This window comes from Triturus cristatus, chromosome 1_2, assembly GCF_964204655.1.
Source record: "Triturus cristatus chromosome 1_2, aTriCri1.1, whole genome shotgun sequence".
Taxonomy (NCBI): domain Eukaryota; kingdom Metazoa; phylum Chordata; class Amphibia; order Caudata; family Salamandridae; genus Triturus; species Triturus cristatus.
Window position 1 is genome coordinate 445,307,576 of NC_140580.1, and position 21,196 is coordinate 445,328,771.

Sequence of the window (21,196 nt, forward strand, 5' to 3'; positions counted from 1 at the left end):
TGAGGTGTGAAGCTAATAAAAGTATGATGAGCTGTGTACACATGTCATGTGTGATGGTGCCCTATGTGCCACACATCCCCTTCACTCCTTTGACATGTGTGCATGTAGTACAGACTTGTTGAGCCATGAGTCACTGGCATGGCACAGTCACCGACACCCGCAAATGTCCCCTGATGCCAGGTACACGGAATATTACCCCTGACATGTGAATGCCCGCGTTGCATGCTGTAACTATGTCATGTGTGTGTCATGTGTTCCCATAGGTTTGCTGTAGGTGTTTGGTCAAATGCATCTGCAGTTGCTGCAACCAACATGTGTCTGTGTGTAGTTGGGCATGGCACACTGTTACGCACACCAGCACACATGTGTAATCCGACGTAAGGTGTGTATGTATTCATCGACACGGAGTTTCAAAACAAGGACATATCTGCATACTCTCAATGTATGTGTCATCAGTCTTGACATGTAATCCTTCATGGCAAGGTGTGTGGTCTGTCCTTTTTCTATGACGTGTGACCTGGGCCTCTAGTGTTCCGCAACCTGTCTGTACAATAAACATCCTTCTTCTGCACATATGTGGATGTCTGTAACTCCTGTAATGCGTCTCCCTGTTCACTTACAGTGGCCCACAGCTAGTTTCATGGCATGGCATATTGAGGTTGAGAATCAACGTTTGTAGCTGGCTCTTGGCAGGAGTGTCACCTGCCTGGCATACGTGTCCAGGGCATATTGCACAGACCTGACTCTGTATGTAGCATATGTGTATTGCCTGTTGAACATGTGCTCAGTACATTGACATTGGTGGTGTACTGTACTCACTCTTCGTTGTCCCTTCTAATTCACTGCAGGGCTCCGCCTCTCCCTCGACCAATTCCGGACTTGGCTGACCTGAGGGAACATGACTGTATACGCCGCTACCGCTTCCCCCAACGTTTGATTGAGGACTTGACGACACGGCTGGCACCACACCTCCAACCGCTACACAGGTATCCTACTGCACTGACACCCAAGATGAAGGTGATGGCAGACCTACATTTCTTTGCCACGGGTACCTTTCAACATACCATTGCCCATGTCGGTGACATGTCCCAAACGGTGTTCAGCCGTGTTCTGCATGATTTTTTAGAGGCCATGTTGGATCACCTGGATGAGTTCATAAAATTCCCAACTCCTGAGCAGTTGACAGGTGTCAAGCGTGAGTTCTATGCCCTGGGAGGGATGCCCCATGTCATTGGGTCCATAGATGGAACACATGTGGCTTTGGTACCACCACAGGCACAGGAGGTAGCGTATAGGAACCGCAAGCATTACCACTCCATTAATGCCCTTGTGGTGTATCTTGCCAACATGGTGATTTCACATGTCTGTGCTCGTTTTCCAGGATCAGCACACGATGCCTACATCATGAGGCGTAGCAGGGTGCCTGAAATGATGCTGCAGCTGCGCAACGAACGAGCATGTATTGTTGGTGGGTATACTCTGGCAGTCCTGTATTTAACGTCATCTGCCTGTCTTACTGCTTCTCCTGACCCACTGTTGTCCATGATGTTTCCATGTAGGGGACGCTGGCTATCCCAACATGCCATGGCTGATCACGCCTCTCCGCAACCCCAGCACGGCTGCCGATCACCGCTACAACAACGCCCATGGGCGGACCAGGCGAGTGATAGAGAGGACGTTTGGCCTCCTGAAGAGCCGATTCCGTTGCCTCCACAAGACCGGTGGCGCACTCCCATATGCACCGGTGAAGGTCTGCAAGATCTTCCTCGTGTGCTGCATGCTGCACAACATGGCAGTGGAGAAAGCTGTGCCACTCATCCTGGATCCAGATGAGCAGGACCATCCACCCGTGGAGGATGAAGGGCTTGGTCACGAGGCAAGTGATGTGGAGGAGGAGGAGGCGGTACAGGACATCCGGAGTCGGCTCATACGCAACTTCTTTGCTTAGTGGTGAGTTCCAGTGTCTGAGTGTGCACACATTGGGCCGTGTGTGGCATGTGTTGCAATGTGTGTGTCCATCTGCATGTCTGCCAAGTGAGTCAGAGGTGTGTTTGGATGTGTCACTCGAGTGATGGTGCAATGGAAGAATGTTTTTCCAGAGTCATCATTGTCACCTAGCATGTTGACAACCTTATACGTGTCGAGTACATGCACATGCATGCGGATGAGCTTCTTTTGGCTGACTTCTGGTGTGTCTCTCATCCATAGGTACTTGCGCATGCTGTCTGCTGGTGGCATTGTTGTGCTCCTGCTATTCCTCATGAACACAGCAACATGTGCTGAATCAGCGTTACATGCACGGACAAGTTTGAAAATCTCCTTAGGGTAAGGGATGCAGCACGGCTTTTTGGGAGTGGTATTTGTTTTGAATGTGTGTGCACTGCTCCTGTTCATGTTTGGATACTTTACATACATGTAGAATCACCATGGGGCACATGACATGGAGCTGATTTCACCGGAATTGATGGTCAGACTTGGTGACAGTCATCTGTAATGGGATTGTGGATTGTGATGAAGCCATCAATGTGTGTAACACTGCCCTCGGAAACGTACAGGTTGCACTGGGTTGACATGGTGTGTGAATTCCCCATTAGGGGCTCAATGGTGTATTGCAGCCTCTCCGTGAGCAGCAGGGGGTGTTTAGCTGTAACCCGTCACTTGTGTGCCAGTGCTATGGATTTCCAGCATCTGTGGTGCAAAGGGGGGTGCCAGTGTTGGTCCCACGTGTTCATCCACATGACCTGTGTATGTGTTGACAGAGTTGCATTAGCATTCCGACACACATGAGTAATAAAGGTGTCCCTCTGCCTCCAAGGTGCCTCATCTCTGTCAATGGTGGTCTGTTGCCACTGTACATGCGGCATGTCTGGCATTGTTCTCAGAGATGGTGCGTATGAGTCTATGTGTAGAGTAGCAAGATGCAAGTTGATTGTCAGGGATTAGAATCTGTATTGTGCATGATGTCCATGGCTGTGTAGGTATTGTGGCATGTCAGTCTCCACGACGGCCACTGTGCTGCATGTGAATCCATTGTGTGTGTGTGTGCCATGTTGAACCAGACATTCCTTCCTTGACATACACCTTTTGCATAGTTCCTTCCTGAGATCCTTGTCTTTGTGTGCTACTTGTGGTATTGTTTTCTTGACATGGCACATGCTGCTGCAGGCCCTGCAGCAATGGCACCCAGTGTCCACGCAAACGAGCTGGTGTTCATCATGGATTGCTTGCTGACATGTGCTATGCTGATCAGCAGCATCTGTGCCTCATGCGGCAGCACACTCTGCATTATGCACAAGATCCCCAGTTCCATCCACCTCAAGGCAAGAGGGATACCATCCCCCAGGTCAACTACGACATCCGTGTCTAATCATACCCTGCACTCTACGGACATGTGCGTTACAATTCCCATGATACTTGTCCACATCCAGGGTGCATCTGCACAGCTCTGCTTCTACATGCGGCGACCAGGCCACATCAACGTCCAACAGAGATGGGGGGAGTGGATCACTGCCAGCTGCAGGATGACCTTCTCAATCCACGCACACACTCAGGATGCAGCCCACAACCACAATACAAACTTGTGGCACTGTGATCCAACACCCCATTGTGCCATCTCCAAGCATCCAACCTTGGCCGGCCCACCATTCTCCACATCCACCTGACTCAAGCATGCAGGACATGGATCTGACACGTGTCTACACATACCTGGGAGTAGCACCCCAGGACACTCCACATGAATGATCCCTGACCTCTGCGCATGACTGTTGCTCTTCTACATAGGTCTGTAGGCACAGTTGTGCGGCCACCCCCTCAGCTGGTTGGGCCCATCACGGGTGAGTATGGTGCTCCATGTCTGTCTTGGATGATACATTGTGACCCATGTGTGTCCTGTGCCAGACTCAGACCCCCATGGTATGGATGGTTGGAGGTACTACTGAAATCAGGCATGGTTTGACTTTACAACACACACATGTAGTGGAATAATGCAAAATGACGGCATCATCTGGGGATTGTGATGATTTTTATTTGTGGTGGGGCACGTGTTTGGGGGATGACAAGAGGTGCTTGGCGGGAGTGTAGAATCCAAAGTTCACAGGGGGAGTTGGTATCCTTGCCATTGAAAGTCATCAGAGTCTATGCCACAGTCTTTGTCTACATTGGTCAGACAGTGACCAGCAAGGCCATGTGGAAGAGAATGTCATTTGCTGATGTGCTGCTGTTGGGCCAGAGGGCCAGGTGCCAGGCCAGGTGACCTGGGAGATGGTGACGTTCCGCTGACTCTCACGGTCTTTTGCGTGGACGACCCACTCTCCTGCGGGGACCCTCAGAAGCAGGCCGTGACGATGCTTGTGATGCTCCGTCGGATGAATCCTCCTCCTCCTGATCCCTCCCTGCGGGTGGTGATGTTCTTCGCCTGGTGGCACAGGGAGGGTTGCCCATGTTTTCGGCAATCCGACGGAGTACACGGGTCATGTCCGTTTGCACCGCCACGAGCTCAGCCTGTCTTGCCTCCATCCGTCCTTGGTGTCGCTGTTGACAGGCATGTTGCTCGGCCTGCAGGGTCTTCATCTCCTCGAGGGTCCCCTTGATGTCTGTGAGGGTGGACGCAATCTGGACCATGCCCCTGGCATCACGCCGGTATGAGTCGAGGATGTTGCTGACGTGTGACATTACCGGTTCCTGAGCCAACTGGTCAGGTTCGCGCCTCCGCCGTCCTCCACTCCGACCACCCCTGCCCACTTGCTCCTGGCCTGGCCTGCCGTTGTGGGCACATCGGGTCTCCGGGACCCCTGAGGGATGGCATTTGCGGTGTCGCCTGCCTCCTCCTGGTTGCCCGGAGAACCTTGTCCCTCCTGGACAGACTGGCTGTGTTGTTGTGTGCGGGCAGGGCTCCTGGGTGTCTCCTGGGATGTGGCAGGAATGGGGGTGGTGGTTAGCACAGTTGTACCTGACGCAGGTGCTGCAGGTGGTTGGACACCAGAGGGGCCAGGTTGGTCTGGGTCATCCACGGTGAGAGTCGTCGCTGCCGGTGGGGTCCTCTTCACGCAGAGCCTGGTCCTGTGAGTCTTCCCCCCCAGTGTTGGGGGGGGAGATCGACGACGTTGACCCGTGTGTGAGAGAGACAGTGTTAATTGTGTTACATGCGACATCCATGTTTCATTCATTCTTGATTGGCACAGTTCCTCTGGGTGGTTGGCTTTGGCTTGCATTCCTCTCACAGTGCACTTGTGCATGGGTATGTCCCTTGGCCACAGCTTTCGACACTTTACCTATGTGTGACACAATCTTAGTTGATGCATCTTTTGGGAACGCAGTCAGCAGTGTAGTGAGCGGGCGTAGAAAGCCATGCAGAGCCGCCTTACGTGTACGTGCACTGTACGTGGCCAAATGGTGTTTTTTCCATGCTATTTGAGAATGCAGGTAGGTAAATTAACCATTTGTGACAGGGTTCTGACAAACACAGTGGGTGGGTATACTGGGTGTAAGGTTATGTTTGTGCCTGCAGCCCGGATGTACTCGTGCACAGATTGACACATGGCCCAGTGTTTATCAAAGGTTGAAGGGGGGGGGGGTTCACGCACTGCCAAACCTTGTCTACATGCACACAGTCCACCTGCTGACGAGCAGACATGGCCACACCACCCAAGGGTTATTTGGCCACCCTCTGTCTCCCTTTCTCCCTCCCTCTGTCAGCCTCCTCCCACTGTCCGTCTCCCTTTCTCCCTCCCTCTGTCAGCCTCCTCCCACTGTCCGTCTCCCTTTCTCCCTCCCTCTGTCAGCCTCCTCCCACTGTCCGTCTCCCTCTGTCTCCCTTTCTCCCTCCCTCTGTCAGCCTCCTCCCACTGTCCGTCTCCCTCTATCTCCCTTTCTCCCTCCCTCTGTCAGCCCCCTCCCTCTGTCCGTCTCCCTTTCTCCCTCCCTCTGTCAGTCTCCTCCCTCTGTCCGTCTCCCTTTCTCCCTCCCTCTGTCAGCCTCCTCCCACTGTCCGTCTCCCTCTGTCTCCCTTTCTCCCTCCCTCTGTCACCCTCCTCCCACTGTCCGTCTCCCTCTGTCTCCCTTTCTCCCTCCCTCTGTCAGCCTCCTCCCTCTGTCCGTCTCCCTTTCTCCCTCCCTCTGTCAGCCTCCTCCCTCTGTCCGTCTCCCTCTGTCTCCCTTTCTCCCTCCCTCTGTCAGCCTCCTTCCACTGTCCGTCTCCCTCTGTCTCCCTTTCTCCCTCCCTCTGTCAGCCTCCTCCCACTGTCTGTCTCCCTCTGTCTCCCTTTCTCCCTCCCTCTGTCAGCCTCCTCCCTCTGTCCATCTCCCTTTCTCCCTCCCTCTGTCAGCCTTCTCCCTCTGTCCGTCTCCCTCTGTCTCCCTTTCTCCCTCCCTCTGTCACCCTCCTCCCACTGTCCGTCTCCCTCTGTCTCCCTTTCTCCCTCCCTCTGTCAGCCTCCTCCCACTGTCCGTCTCCCTCGGTCTCCCTTTCTCCCTCCCTCTGTCAGCCTCCTCCCACTGTCCGTCTCCCTCTGTCTCCCTTTCTCCCTCCCTCTGTCAGCCTCCTCCCTCTGTCCGTCTCCCTTTCTCCCTCCCTCTGTCAGCCTCCTCCCTCTGTCCGTCTCCCTCTGTCTCCCTTTCTCCCTCCCTCTGTCAGCCTCCTCCCTCTGTCCGTCTCCCTGTGTCTCCCTTTCTCCCTCCCTCTGTCAGCCTCCTCCCTCTGTCTCCCTTTCTCCCTCCCTCTGTCAGCCTCCTCCCACTGTCTGTCTCCCTCTGTCTCCCTTTCTCCCTCCCTCTGTCAGCCTCCTCTCACTGTGCGTCTCCCTCTGTCTCCCTTTCTCCCTCCCTCTGTCAGCCTCCTCCCACTGTCCGTCTCCCTCTGTCTCCCTTTCTCCCTCCCTCTGTCAGCCTCCTCCCTCTGTCCGTCTACCTTTCTACCTCCCTCTGTCAGCCTCCTCCCTCTGTCCGTCTCCCTCTGTCTCCCTCTCTCCCTCCCTCTGTCAGCCTCCTCCCACTGTCCGTCTCCCTCTGTCTCCCTTTCTCCCTCCCTCTGTCACCCTCCTCCCACTGTCCGTCTCCCTCTGTCTCCCTTTCTCCCTCCCTCTGTCAGCCTCCTCCCACTGTCCGTCTCCCTCTGTCTCCCTTTCTCCCTCCCTCTGTCAGCCTCCTCCCACTGTCCGTCTCCCTCTGTCTCCCTTTCTCCCTCCCTCTGTCAGCCTCCTCCCTCTGTCCGTCTCCCTTTCTCCCTCCCTCTGTCAGCCTCCTCCCTCTGTCCGTCTCCCTCTGCCTCCCTTTCTCCCTCCCTCGGTCAGCCTCCTCCCTCCCTCGGTCTGTCTCCCTGTGTCCACCTCTGTCTCCGTCCCTCTCTCTCCCCCTCTCCCTCTCTCTGTGTGTCACCCTCTGTCACCTCAGCCCAGCTTCCTGGGCACACACAGTTTGCAGGTCTTTCAAAGGCCATTGGCTTGTTCATGTGGGTTTGTTTCTTCTCTGCGGGCACCCATTGGGCAGAGTGTCTGAGTCTGTGCTGCTGCTGTGGCGGTTTGTGCTGACACTCTTTCAGAGTGATGCGTCTTCATTAGCTGCTGTTATGTGCAAATTGTGCCTTCATACCCATGTCGTCCTGCAACGCGGCCACCATTAGCAGGCAAAACAGTACTGTGTGGGGACACATTGTTTGTATGGCTGTGCCCTAAGCCATATGGGCTGAGGGCATTGTTGTGTGCTTCAGAGTTGCTCTATGTTAGTTTTGAGGCCCACCCTCCCGGCATCGGGGACATCATGTCTTGTGTTGGTGTTTTGTGTGGCCTGTGACTTGGCATGGCCTTGCTTGGTGCATGGGGCATGGAGGCGCTAGTGGCTTGTGTGTGTTTTTGGAGTGTGGTTGTGTACGGTGCTGGCTTTGGGGGGGTTGCGTGCATGATTGGTATTTTGGTTGTGTATGGCGTTCCCCCCATGTGAGGTGAGTTGTTTGTGTACTCACCAGGCTCTCGGACTCCTTCTACTCCGTCTACTCCCACCGGCGGCAGCGTGGCCATCACCTTCTCCTCCCAGGGATGGTAGTGTACCGGTCTGCGGGCCGTACCTCCTCCAGTGATGTTGGCCTGGTTGTGCTCGTCCGTCATTTTGCGGCGGACCGTCCTCTGCAGATCGTACCACCTGGCTTGGCACTCATGCCTGGTCCTTCTGGTGGCCCCAACAGCATTCACAGAATTGACAATCCTCTCCCACATGGCAGATTTTTCGGATATGCTGGTCCGTCTGACCAATGTTCCAAAGAGCTGTGGCTCGACTCTGACGATTTCGTCGACAAGGACCTCCAGCTCCTCCTTTGTGAACTTTGGATTCTTGTTAGTGGGCATGGTGTGGGGAGTGGGTGTGGATGGTTGTGGGGGAGTGGGTGTGGATGGTTGTGGGGGTGTGGGTGTGGATGGTTGTGGGGGTGTGAGTGTGGTTGTGCAGGTGTGTGTGTGTGAATGTGATGAGGGGGTGTTTGTGATGGTGGTTGTGTGAAGGAGTGCAAGTGTAAGGTGTATTGATGTATGTGGTATGGTGCAGTGCGTTGTCTCTGTGGTCTGGCAGTAGTGGATCTGTTGCAAAGCATCATGGTTCGTGTGTGCTGGGCCTTTTTATTGGTCCATTTGTGGGTGTGGCTGTGTTTGAACTTTGGGTGGGTGTGTTATAAGGAGTGGTAGTGGTTTGGGCCTCTGTTTAGCTGTTTGTCAGTTGCAGGTCAGTGTATGGGATGTATTTGGGCTTGTTGGACATGTTTTGTGGTGTTGTGTGCATCGAATTGACTCTCCTTGTGTATTTTTTGGTTTGTCCTGGTTCAGTACGAGTGTTTTTTGCGTCTGTACGGTGCGTACATGGGCCATGTTGTTGTACAGTGCTGTCCTTTGCTATGGCTTAGTAGGACTCATACATGCGCGATGTTGGGTGAGGGTGCTGGTGTGGGGGCCTGGGGTAGAGTGCGTACAGACACGGGCAGGGTGTTGGTCCGCAACGTCCATCGGTGGTGGTGTTTCGCACCGTACATACAGGGGGGGCTGGGTGTACGGTCCGTACATACACTGGTGGGGTGTTGGTACGCTCCATTCATACACGGGTGGGGGTACGGTCCGTACATACACTGGTGGGGTGTTGGTACGCTCCATTCATACACGGGTGGGGGTACGGTCCGTACATACACGGGTGGGGGTACGGTCCGTACATACACTGATGGAGTGTTGGTACGCTCCATTCATACACGGGTGGGGGTACGGTCCGTACATACACGGGTGGGGGTACGGTCCGTACATACACTGGTGGGGTGTTGGTACGCTCCATTCATACACGGGTGGGGGTACGGTCCTTACATACACTGGTGGGGTGTTGGTACGCTCCATTCATACACGGGTGGGGGTACGGTCCGTACATTCACGGGTGGGGGTACGGTCCGTACATACACTGGTGGGGTGTTGGTACGCTCCATTCATATACGGGTGGGGGTTCGGTCTGTACATACACGGGTGGGGGTACGGTCCGTACATACACTGGTGAAGTGTTGGTACGCTCCATTCATACACGGGTGGGGGTACGGTCCGTACATACACGGGTGGGGGTACGGTCCGTACATACACTGGTGGGGTGTTGGTACGCTCCATTCATACACGGGTGGGGGTATGGTCCGTACATAAACTGGTGGGGTGTAGGTACGCTCCATTCATACACGGGTGGGGGTACGGTCCGTACATACACAGGTGGGGAGTTGGTACTCTCCATGCATACACGGGTGGGGGTACGGTCCGTACATACACGGGTGGGGGTATGGTCCGTACATACACTGGTGGGGTGTTGGTACGCTCCATACATACACTGGTGGGTTGTTGGTACGCTCCATACATACACTGGTGGGGGTTCGGCGCGTACATCCGCGGCCGGGGGGGGGCGTTTGGCGCGTACATGCGGGTAATGGGGGGGGGGGGGTTCGGCGCGTACATATGGGGTCTGGGGTGGGGTGTTGGGCGCGTATGCGGGCACGTGTCTCCATGGTTGCTATAGGAGTTCGGTCCGTACGGTGTATTTTCCATACAGTTGTAAAATCGAAAGGACGGGAGTGATCGTACTTGCGCGGTCGGACTTCATTTTTCCGATTCGTACGGTAAATCGTCCGGGGATGTGTCGGACACATTTTCCGACCCAAGGACGTGTGGGGAAATGTTCCCGATGTGATTCGTATGGAGTTTTTCCCATGCGTACTTGGCAGTTTGTACGCTACTTGTACGATTCGTACGGAAAAAAATCCGGATCCAATTCGTACGGGGGAAATTTTTCCAGGATCCGAATCGGCCCCTTAATGGGGAAGTTTGATTTTTAATAAATATTAAAGAAAAGGGACCTTTAAAAATTACCCTTTCCCTGCTTGAAGCTCATGTAGTCTAATTTGCATTAGCCTTCCAACTGTCACCCAGCTATCGAAGGGTTCTAATGAGAAGTGAAAACTGATTCCAGAGCAGAGACAATGGCTTGGGTGCAGGAGGTCTATTTGTTCCTCTGGCAGGAAGACCAGTTGGGCTGTGCCCAGGAACTTAAATAATTTCAAAGGGGCTTTTCATGTCTCAAGCACATAAAACCTGAACAGGACCCTTCCTTTATCCTCTAAGTCAGATAGGTACCAAAGCCAGTGGGGTCGCGGGGGGGGGGGGGGGGGGGAGTTGTCTCCAGCACTGGTTTGGAATGACCACAGAGAAGGGGCTGCTCATTGTCCTGAAGGTTTCTGATCTATCAAAAAGAGACTAAGTAAGAAGGCAAATATCTTGACCGGGCGATGGCGTCAAAACTATCCGGCAGACCATCGAGCAGACGTCCCAGCGTACTAAATTCTAATTTTTCCATTCTGAGCTTTTCTGGTCAAAATCAAAGGCTTCACAGAGACCTAGTCCAAAGCCTATCTGTCATAGTGGAGCCCTCCATGGGTACAGCCTGCTGCCTTGCCCCGCTGAAGGATTTTGACTTCCATTTTTGAGACTAAGCCACAAGGTAAAAATCTGACCAGGTCAAATCTGGTTGGTGTATCTGACCTGTGCACCATTGCAGTTATCCTGAAATCACGTTTAGGTCTCGGCCTACCATGATCAGTTGAGCTGCATTGGTGCTTCATTCTTTTGGGAGCTATTTTTACTTGTAAAATCTTGGAAAATTCATATCTCTGGGTCTAATTATTGGATGTATGTTGTTTTGGTTTCATTGTGTTGATTAAATTGTTCTCTATTTTTCGATGGAGCCTGGGCGGCGCAAGGGCTGCTTTGCGACACATTTATTCGAGTATGTACTTAAAGCTCTGCCCACTCTCCACACATACTTCCATTGGCTAGTGTCATTGTCCTTTGTAAATGCTGGCTTCTGATTCATGAATAGGCTTGTTAGTCCCTCATTAGTACTGCCCTGTCTTCATTTGTAACTTCCCATGAGGGCTGGCCCTTTTTGGTATGTCTTATTTAGTCTGTAAGCACCATTTTCTTTTATGAGTTTCTCCTACTGCAGGCACAACATGCTTGCCTGCAATATTCAGCGCTCCATGCGTGCTTTCCCTTTCCAAACAGCCCGGGACAATGGCGGCCCCTTTTTTCAAATGAAATAGGTCTCGCATTTTCAAGAGTTTGAGCTATTGGCATTGTAAATGACAATGCCTTTTACTTATGTGTTAATTATCAAAACAGATAAATAAAAGACATTGTAATTTACAATGCCAATAGCTTAAACTCTCAGAAATGTGGGACGTATGGCATTGCAAATGCTTGTTATAATTTGTAGTGGGATATGACCGCATTGGGTTTCTCATTTTTTAACTGTTTTGATACCTCCAAAAGCATTACACATTTTCTCTAAGTTAAGCCTGTCTGCTTTGGCCATAACAACCAGTGGTTGAGCTCAGATTTAAATTACTAAAACCTTTAACTGGACTTAACTAGATAGTGACCTTATTACTTGTGGTGGGCTATCCCCTGGAGCATAGCTTCTTTACCATAATTTTTCACTGACCGGATTATACACTCCCTCTACTCACATTCATGGAACCACTTTTTTTTTTTTAGCACTCATTCTTTGTTCTCTCCCCCTCATGTACGATTTCCATGTTCAAATACCTCCACCTCTCTGTATGCTCCATGTTTCTTCCCTTCTCCCAACACCTCATGCACTGTTCCCCTTTTCTGTTTTTTTACAGTTTTTATTTATTTGCTCTCTTTATCTCAAGCTCCTCTCCACCACCCGCCCCTCTGTTGAGTTTCCCATCCTCCTGTTATGGTCCTCTTAAACAAATATATACATATATATATATATATTAGTTTTTTTGAGGGCCCAGGGTCACTCTGTTTTCTATATGCGCTTTTGTGCAAGTTTAGATTCTTTGTTTTTATTTACAGCTCCAAGTAGCATCTGCTATCTAGGAAAAGTACATAAAAAATGGCAGCGACATGTTGATGTATGCACTAATGCGTACACATGCATATGTCAAGATGGAAGGAATCCATTTACTTTGGACTGGCTCAGGCTAGACGACTGGTTGGCTTGGTTAGACCTCAAGAATGCATACTAGATTAATCCAATCTTTCCTCCGCAACACAGATTTCTTCAACTCCTGTGCAGGGGTCAGGCACACTCCCATTCGGAATGTCTTCCACGCCATGGTGCTTTACAGGGGTGTTGAAACCGGTCATAGAATATCTGCAAGCACAAGGTATTCGTCTATCTGGACAACATCTTACTGATGATCAGTGTCAAAACACCTCCTTCGAATAGCAGTTCAACTGTCTGGAGGAACTAAGCTTTGTTATCAATGAGCAGTCACTTGTCATGCAAGCACAGATGACTACATTTCTGGGATTCATCCTAGATTTCAGGGAAAACGCACTCATTCTTCTCTCCAGGAAGATAGCAAAAATCAAACAGGAACTGAGAAAGACACTGTCACAACAGTACACCTCGTTGCGACAGGTCGCTTGCCTGGTAGGCCTCACGTTGTTCTTGATACAAGTCGTATTTCCAGGCCCGCCACAGTATTGTGCACTACAAAGATTCAAAGCCCATCACTTGCAAAACAGGATTAACGTATTCCAAGATGGTTCCACTGACATAGGAGGAGATGAGATGGTGGCTGACACACATGGCGGCCTAGAACGGACGCGCAATCTTCGGTTCTAGCCTGGACATTGTCATTGAGTCGGATGCCAGCAAAATAGGGTGCAAGATGTGGCAAGTCCTTCATAGGAGGAAAATGGTCCTCTCAAGAGCAACACTGGCACATAGGTAATCTCAAATTGATGGCGGGCTCCTTCACCGTATAATGCTGGACCAAAGAGAAGGTGAACTGCTGTGTCCAGTTAAATATGGATACAATCTCTGTTGTGCGCTATATCAACCATCTCTGGGGGGTCACGAGGCAAGATTCAAGCAGACCTGGCCAGGGAATTCTGGACCTTCTGTAAGGACAATGTGTCAGTCATGGCAGAATACCTACCCGGAAAGATCAACAAGGTAGTGGACTGGTGATCATGGAATTGGCACGATATGAGTTTGTGGACAGTGGATCCGTTCATCTTCTGGCAGATTGAACGCAGGTGGGGCCCATTCACGGTGCGAGATAGGACTGGCAGTTGGACACCGGATCTGCAAGCAACAGTGATTGACAGCTTACTCCAGGATGGAGTCAAGAAAGGAACTACGCATTCCCTCCATTTGCACCGTTGTTGAGAATGTCAACACAGTTTCGGAGGCAGAGGGCAAAACTAGTACTGGTCACTCCGATATGGAGATCGCAAGTCTGGTTCTGAGTTCTGATGGAACTTTCTTGGGATTCTCTAATCTGTTTACCATGGTCCCTGGATCTTCTCCGGAATTCCCTCTGGAGCCCCCTACGCCTGATAATGGAAGGAAAGCTACAACTCATGGCTGAAAAGATTACCAAGGAATGATGAAGAGTACCAGACCTTTACAATAGGCTGAACGACTCCAGGGTAAGACATGGGCAGAGGGGACAGTTAAGCGATATAAGCCTGCGTGGTCTGGATGGTTACGTTGGTGTGTGCAAAGGGATACGGATCTCGTGGGGTCCAATGTTGTCTACATTTTAAATTTCTCATCTCCACTGGCTGCTGAAGACATGGCTCACAGGTCAGTAAAAATCTTCCAATCAGCTATCACAGCAGGCCACCTCCCAATAGAGGTCTGTTGTGTCTGGAACCATTCATGGATGAGTAAGTTAATGAGGTTGTCACTTCCCCCTGAAATGAGATACTCATCCCTGTGGGATGTTAACAGAGACCTCAGTTAAAACATTCTGTGGCAAAATAACAAATACCTTCCCAGGAAGGAATTATCAGGCAAGATGGCCATGTTATTGTGTTTGTCTCATGTATGAGAGTTTCTGTTGTTCGTGCGCTGGACATCACATGCAGGGTCTTTACCTGGTAGGAAAATCTTCCAAATTTCCAGACGAACAAAATTTAATTCCAGATTGGTTTTCTACCCAGCTTTTAACAAGGCACCCAAACTAAGGTGGCTGAAGGCATATGAAAATATGACCAAGGAATTGCGCCAAGGGACCGCCAACTCCTGATTTCCATTTGTAAACCCTTCAAGGCAGTTATATCCCCCACAACTGCCAGATGGGTGAGAGGGGCAATGGATGAGGTAGGTATAGATATCAGTATTTGGCGCACATTCAGTATATTGTACAATGGCTTTCAAAGCTTTGACGTTAGGAGTGAGAATGGAATTCATATTAATGTTGTGGACTGGTCATCAGATTCTATGTTCAAGAGGTTCTACTCAAACCAGTCCTAGATATGGCATCCCTGGTGGTGGATAAGCTTTGAACAAGTATAATCCTCGCCTCAGATCCTGACATAGAATGTAAACTTTTCTACAACAGTTGATGATCTTGTGAAATTGCCCCTACCCTCTCTAAGCGGGACTTATAAGGGTGAGGAATAAACAATGGCTGCAATGAATCCTCGTAAGGCATAAATATCAAATTGCTCAATTTTTTTCCGTAGATTAACTGTAATGATTGACATGATGACTAAAGCTTCTTTTATACACCAAGTCCGTTGTTCTTGTTGTGACACTGAGGTTGATCATATAACGATGTGACAATTGTATTTTTAAAAAAATCATTGTAGGGACCGAGATCTCCAAACAAGAGTGAGGAATACAAAGATATTGGCTACTATCGCACAAAGAAAGAGGGGCATAGAGAAGGACGACAGTGTATAAAGGACTTGAGGACTGTGATTGGTTGAAGTTTCCTGGATTTATTTTCTGTTTCTTCATGGGAAAGATAGTTTTTTATATTGTTGTTCTTTTAAGGATGCTGTTTGTATAAAGTGGAGAAAGTACATCATAATCCTAGCCTCCAAGCTCTTTATAGAATTGAAACCTTCTGTTACAAAAGCTAGGAAATGTTACACTCTTTGACATTGTTTAACACTGAAAGACCTTCTTAGATGTATTGTTCAAGAGGAGCTATAGAGGTTTTCATTGAGTACATTTATTATTTTATGTTTAGTACTCAGATGTATTTTTAAAAGTAAAGTCAGTGCCTGGACACTGATTTATTAGTGCGCCTTGCACAGTTCTAACTTCCTAACCCACACAATCTCCCTGACAAAGCTGTGGACTGTTCTTGCCTTACTTAACTGAGGGTCAAGGACTAAAGAGATGTACTTGCTCTTCAGTTGTGATCCAATAGCAAGATGACCCCAGGGCTTTAGCACTGCCCCTTTGTTGATCATCGTTAAGAGCATTTGATTGGGCAGCACTTGTGTTAGCTATTCCATTTCAAATAACTGGGAGAGACATTGTCAACATAGGCCCTCTACTAAGTAACTTTGCATGATATAACCCTGTGCTAAGCTTAACAAAAGGGGTTTTACTTTGTGAACTTTCTAACAAATGCAATAGGATAGGGGTTTACATTGTGAACTTTCCGACAAACACATAATACATGGGCTTTATATTGTTTAATACCAAGAGAAATTCTAAAACAGAAATGTAGTTTTAAAGGGACTAGAGACATCTGATTTTATTGCGTACATTTGTAAATTTATGTGTGGTATGTAATTATGCATGAATAAACTTACGTTCTCTTTTTAAAAGTAAAAGCACTGGTTCTACATTGATTTATTCAGTATTATTGTGTGCTTCACAGATTATGTGTTTATAATCCACTCCTCCTCCTGGAGTATGCTCTGGACTGCTTTGCATCGCTATTCTTGTGTCAGGAGCAGCTGCTAGAAACTGCTGCAGAGTTGTTCATGTGCAGCAAGGAGCTGGGTCCTGGCAGCAAGGGCTGAAATCTGGTAGGGTGGGAGGCTTCCGTCCTCGATCACTACCTTAGGGTCGCAATGTCCAATGCACCTCATACCTCACGTGCCATTAACAGGGACGGTACCATGTAGCTTGACACAGTGTGAATTCCATACACCTAAGATGGCTGCCAAGTCCAAACTTAACGACAGTTTGGCATGCGGAGTGGGCTGGTAGGTGGTGTGTCTGCAGTAAAGAGCTAAAAGGCTATGCTGCTGTAGGGTGTTCCCTGCCACAATGTTGACTGTGATTTGTATTTTTTGGACTGCTGTTGATTTCCTCCAATTCCAGCAGGCACTTCTTTCTAGTGGGCAGTGACAGTGGTTGGTAGGGTCCATGCTGCACAATAGAGGTTCATCTAGAGCACGAGTATTTAGTGCACATGAGCAGACTAGTGATCCTACCTGGTGGCATACCTGCTTCTCCCGTCATGCTCAATGTACTGCACATCTGTCATTCACATCAAAGGCAAATGTGCTGAGCAAGAGCACTTTGTGTTCACACATGCTGAGGAGCTGGAGTGGCTTAGAGTTTGGTGAATTGGGACTGTCATCATGCAGGTAGAGCAGCTCCTAGAAAGGAGATATTCAAGTGATGTCAGAGACCCACAGCAGAGGTTATGTGTTTCCTCATGCTAACAGGGATGAAACTCTGTTCACTAGTGCTTGGTGACATCCAGTCGGGCATGGGTCAGATTCCTGGTTGGTGGTCATGGGCGGCTCTTGTCAGCAGTTACTGGGCAAGGGTTCTCAAAGGTACATAAATGGACACTTGTGTCAATAATGCCCCCTGCCATACAAAATCTCTGAGCAGCCACAAGAGGGAACGCAGACAGTCAAAGCTCACAAGCAAAGGTAGCGGACTGCGTTTAGGAACAACAACTGAACCGTTGTGCAGAATTAGGGTTCATCAATCATTAAATATGTACTTTGAATGTCTTCAGCCATGGTCTTACTGAAAATACGACTGGAAATGTCAAATAGCTTATAATGTAAAAGCAAAATATCCTAAACTGACGGCACTGTCACAGGCATTTCAAACTAGCAGACACCCACTACTGACAGCACACTCCCTCTGTAACCGCTACATTCTCCTGGACGAAGCACTCTTACACCCTTCACAAACTTGTAGACACCATTTACTGACTGCAATCCCATTCCCATTAGGGTAGCAGTCACATGCTGTCAGGAACACTCTCACACTGTCCACAGGCGTATTTTCTAGCCAGACCTAAAAATGCTTAGTGAGGATGACTGCAAGCAGGCTCGGCAGGTATACCCACTCTCAAATAGCATTTATAGTCCACAACAGAAAACTTCACTGGCTAAGCCAATAGATCTAGCTCGCATTTTCAGTTATAGGCGAGATATTGTCATAGTCAATGCCCGTTTCAAATATGTTCTTTCGCTACATTTGTGTTTATTCTTTAGTATTTGAAGATCTTGCATACTGTAATGTATTCATATGGATAAAAATATCCAACAATAAACCCACGTACTTTATTTTTTGGGAATGTAAGCTCCATCCTGTAGTAAACAGACTGTGACAAAAAGCACACGCTTGGATACCCACGGTTTAAACAAGATAAACAAAGCCATACAGCCATTCAAAGCCGCTTTCATTCATTCATAAAATGTGCTCAAAATAAAAACCATAATAATCTAAATTTTAATGTGCCTGAAATGTTAACCTCATTAGTATAGCATTCCTACCACTAGCATGGAACCACAGTGCCCTTGGATCGAACCTACACCTAGAACAAGCATTCACACATAAACTCTGCCTTTAAGGAATAAAATATACAAAGCGTACCTGTGATTACGTCATGCCCCTATTTAGAGTAATGACTTTGAATAAGTGGGTAAAAAGTTAAAATCATTTAAGAGGCATTGAATGTAGATGTCTATACATTTGTGGGACACGTGCTCTTTTCGTTTTTGTGAAAAAGAAGATATAGATAGGCTATGGAAGGGAACAAATGAGGTGAGGAGTGATTTACCTCAAATTCCTCGGAAAGTGTCATTGGGTAGCGATTGGTGTCCAAATGTGATACTCTTTGATCCACACCCTCCAAATTTTTCTAAATTTATGACTGAGGTTGTGGCAGGTAAGTATGAATGGTAGAAATGGAAAGAAATTTGAAATGCCTTCTATTAAAAAAAAAAGTAACGGCTTAATGAAAGTCTAGAAAGGCAACTTTCCCACCCATCAGTGATCTAAAACCCACACTTGGGGCAACGAGATTCTCTTAACAGATGGATGGCATTCAATCAATGCATACCCCACTATAATCATACTCCAAGAGAATATTCACTCAAAAAAGACAACAAATGCAAAACAAAAGAGAAAAGAAACCAAAACAGCTAATATGAATGGAGAGAAACCAGAGGGTCACAAAAAGCATTTCAGATCACTAGCCGGCCTTTTCATCTCCAAGTCACTACTTTAAGACTCCTCTGCACATTGTCCATCTCAGTTTGTGGACAAACAAGAACACAAGTGTAATTTCACCTTCTCCTATCCTCTAACCACAATGTAATCGTATTCGTCAGACACTCGGTCGCATGGTTAGGTCTGGAAAAAAACAGATACTTTTTCAACATTCCATGTGGAAGCCTATCAGCCAATATACCACTCTCACATTCAACTTCTACAGATCTGCATTAAACAAGCATTCTCTTTCAGACGACTGACCTCTATTATCTGTCAATCTAACCATGACTCAGTCAAACATTACATACTCTTGAATTAGGATTATGTCATTGCACCAACCAGAAAGGATATACAAGGTATTTTGGAAGAGCTAATGTGGTTGAAATACCTTTTAGTTGATTTAACTCTATTTGCTTTTGATATACCAAAGTATTATTAGTGATGAATGTTTTATATTTTATGTTATGCTTATTATTATGCAGAGGATCGAATCAAATATCGAATAAAACACAGTAAATGTAGGCCGCTACCTTTATTTTCATCCTGTGCTACAAGATAGTAGTTTATATGTGTCACCTCGTCATTTAAATATTCTCCACTGACAAGGAAGTGAGCTGTGCTAATAGGTAAGAAGAGATGTGTACATAGGGTGGTTTATTTATTCACAGTCACAGTAGGAAATGGCAGAGCCAATGTCTTAGCAACATCTTAACCTTCAATGATCTCCTTCACTCTGATCCTCTTACGAAATTGAATGTTTCCATGTGAAAACAGATCTTTGCCTACATTATATTTCAATATCTGGTGTCATTCTGTTTACAAATTGCTGTTAACCCCTTTATTTTGTTTGGTTCCTGGCACAACTTCCACCTAGAGGTGATTTGGTCAGAAATTACAGACACTGAAATCTTATAAAGTACTAAATAAACAATATACAAACGTCAAACATTAAGGCACTGGTAACAAAAGTACAAGATATCACAGAGACTGAAAAAAAATACAGTCTACAACTGTAAGCAGAAAACAGAGGAAAACAAACACTTAAGTATTTTTTATGTCAGACAACTACATACCAAAATTAAATAAATGTGCAGACATCTGTAAACTGGAGAAAAATCTACCAGATCTTGGGCTGTCAAAACCTGAATGAAATAAAACAGAAATAAACAATGCTTTATTGTCATTTAATGTAAATCCCTCGGTGTACATATTACTAGTCAATCACACAAACATAGGTGTTATGTATTACTAGTCAATTAGGCAAACTATTTATCTTTGATGAGTGTTACAATCTTACCTTTGTAGCACATTCCCCGATTATGTTCTATTAGCAACATTCATATATCACAAATTGGTCTAGTGAAATATTTTTTAAGGATTTCTGGAACTTGATCAACACAATAGAATGAAGCTAAGCGTTGAAGCTGTAAGGTAACCAGTAATCCACTGGTGAAGAGAAATCCATTAAATACCTCCACCTTCAGGGCTAAAAGAAAATATTTTCAGATGGTGAGGCTTAAAACTGATACTCTCTAGCCCCAATTACCAACTCTATTATTTAGGGAATGTTGAAGAAAGTAAGATCTTTTGAACTAGAATAACAATCCCTGGAAATATAACTATATTCAGCTTATGACAAAACTAAGTACAGTATTAAACTTACATGGTTGGACAATTGATGGAACAACAGTAAAATGGTGATGCAAGATAAAGATGGGGCTATGGTGTTCCATCCATTTTATCAGTCTACACACCTGTTGCTGTTAATTTAGTAACTGCTTAATAAACGATACAGCACCTAAGTAATATACTCTTGGAGTTGATTTAAGAGCATTAATATACTGAACACAATTAGTGGAGAATCTAGGACATGCAAGAATACGGGTCAACAAGTGGAAGAAACAATGTCTCTAATCTCACAACCTGCCTTCTGGCAACAGAGTGGACAAACCTCAAAGGGATGTTCTTATACTTCATAGATAATGTACAGTCACTTCACCAAAACAGCATGCTACTGCAGGGTGGTAAAAGGTTGATAAACATAAGCACGGATACATGACCTTTCAGCCTGTCCTTAAATTATTTCGGAAAATAGGGAGTGTGGATTTTGTTTCCTAATATGAAACCAATCAAAGCTGCAAGACAACTGCAAAAGGATGATATTAATACAAATATCTAACAATATGCCGGCATGGAATTGCTTCATGTAACCAATCTGTATATTAAAATGGCCAATCACTCACTATTGCTTCTGGATGGCTTACGTGGAGATATGAGACATCAGTATACAGAAAAACAGACAATGATTTTTGGGAAGATGTACGCAAAAGTGCTTTGTGATGTGCATTGTGAAAAAGCTTGATTTTTGGGCTTCCCTACTGATAGTACTATAGCTTGGTCACATTACATGAAAAACTTTACCATCTCAATGTATAATGTTGGATAC

General features: G+C 47.5%; 1 protein-coding gene and 1 long non-coding RNA gene across 6 annotated transcripts in view; one reads left to right on the forward strand and one right to left on the reverse strand.

Moving 5' to 3' along the window:
- EXOC6 (exocyst complex component 6) overlaps window positions 1-21,196 on the reverse strand; it is a 1,441,232-nt gene that overhangs the window by 892,443 nt on the left and 527,593 nt on the right. For all 5 annotated transcript variants that reach the window (XM_085606137.1, XM_085606139.1, XM_085606140.1 and 2 more), the window contains exon 8: window positions 19,824-19,892. In XM_085606137.1, the coding sequence (XP_085462263.1) occupies window positions 19,824-19,892 (69 nt within the window). The remainder of the gene's footprint in view (window positions 1-19,823; window positions 19,893-21,196) is intronic.
- LOC146867469 (uncharacterized) overlaps window positions 1-21,196 on the forward strand; it is a 415,701-nt gene that overhangs the window by 224,614 nt on the left and 169,891 nt on the right. The window lies entirely within an intron of this gene.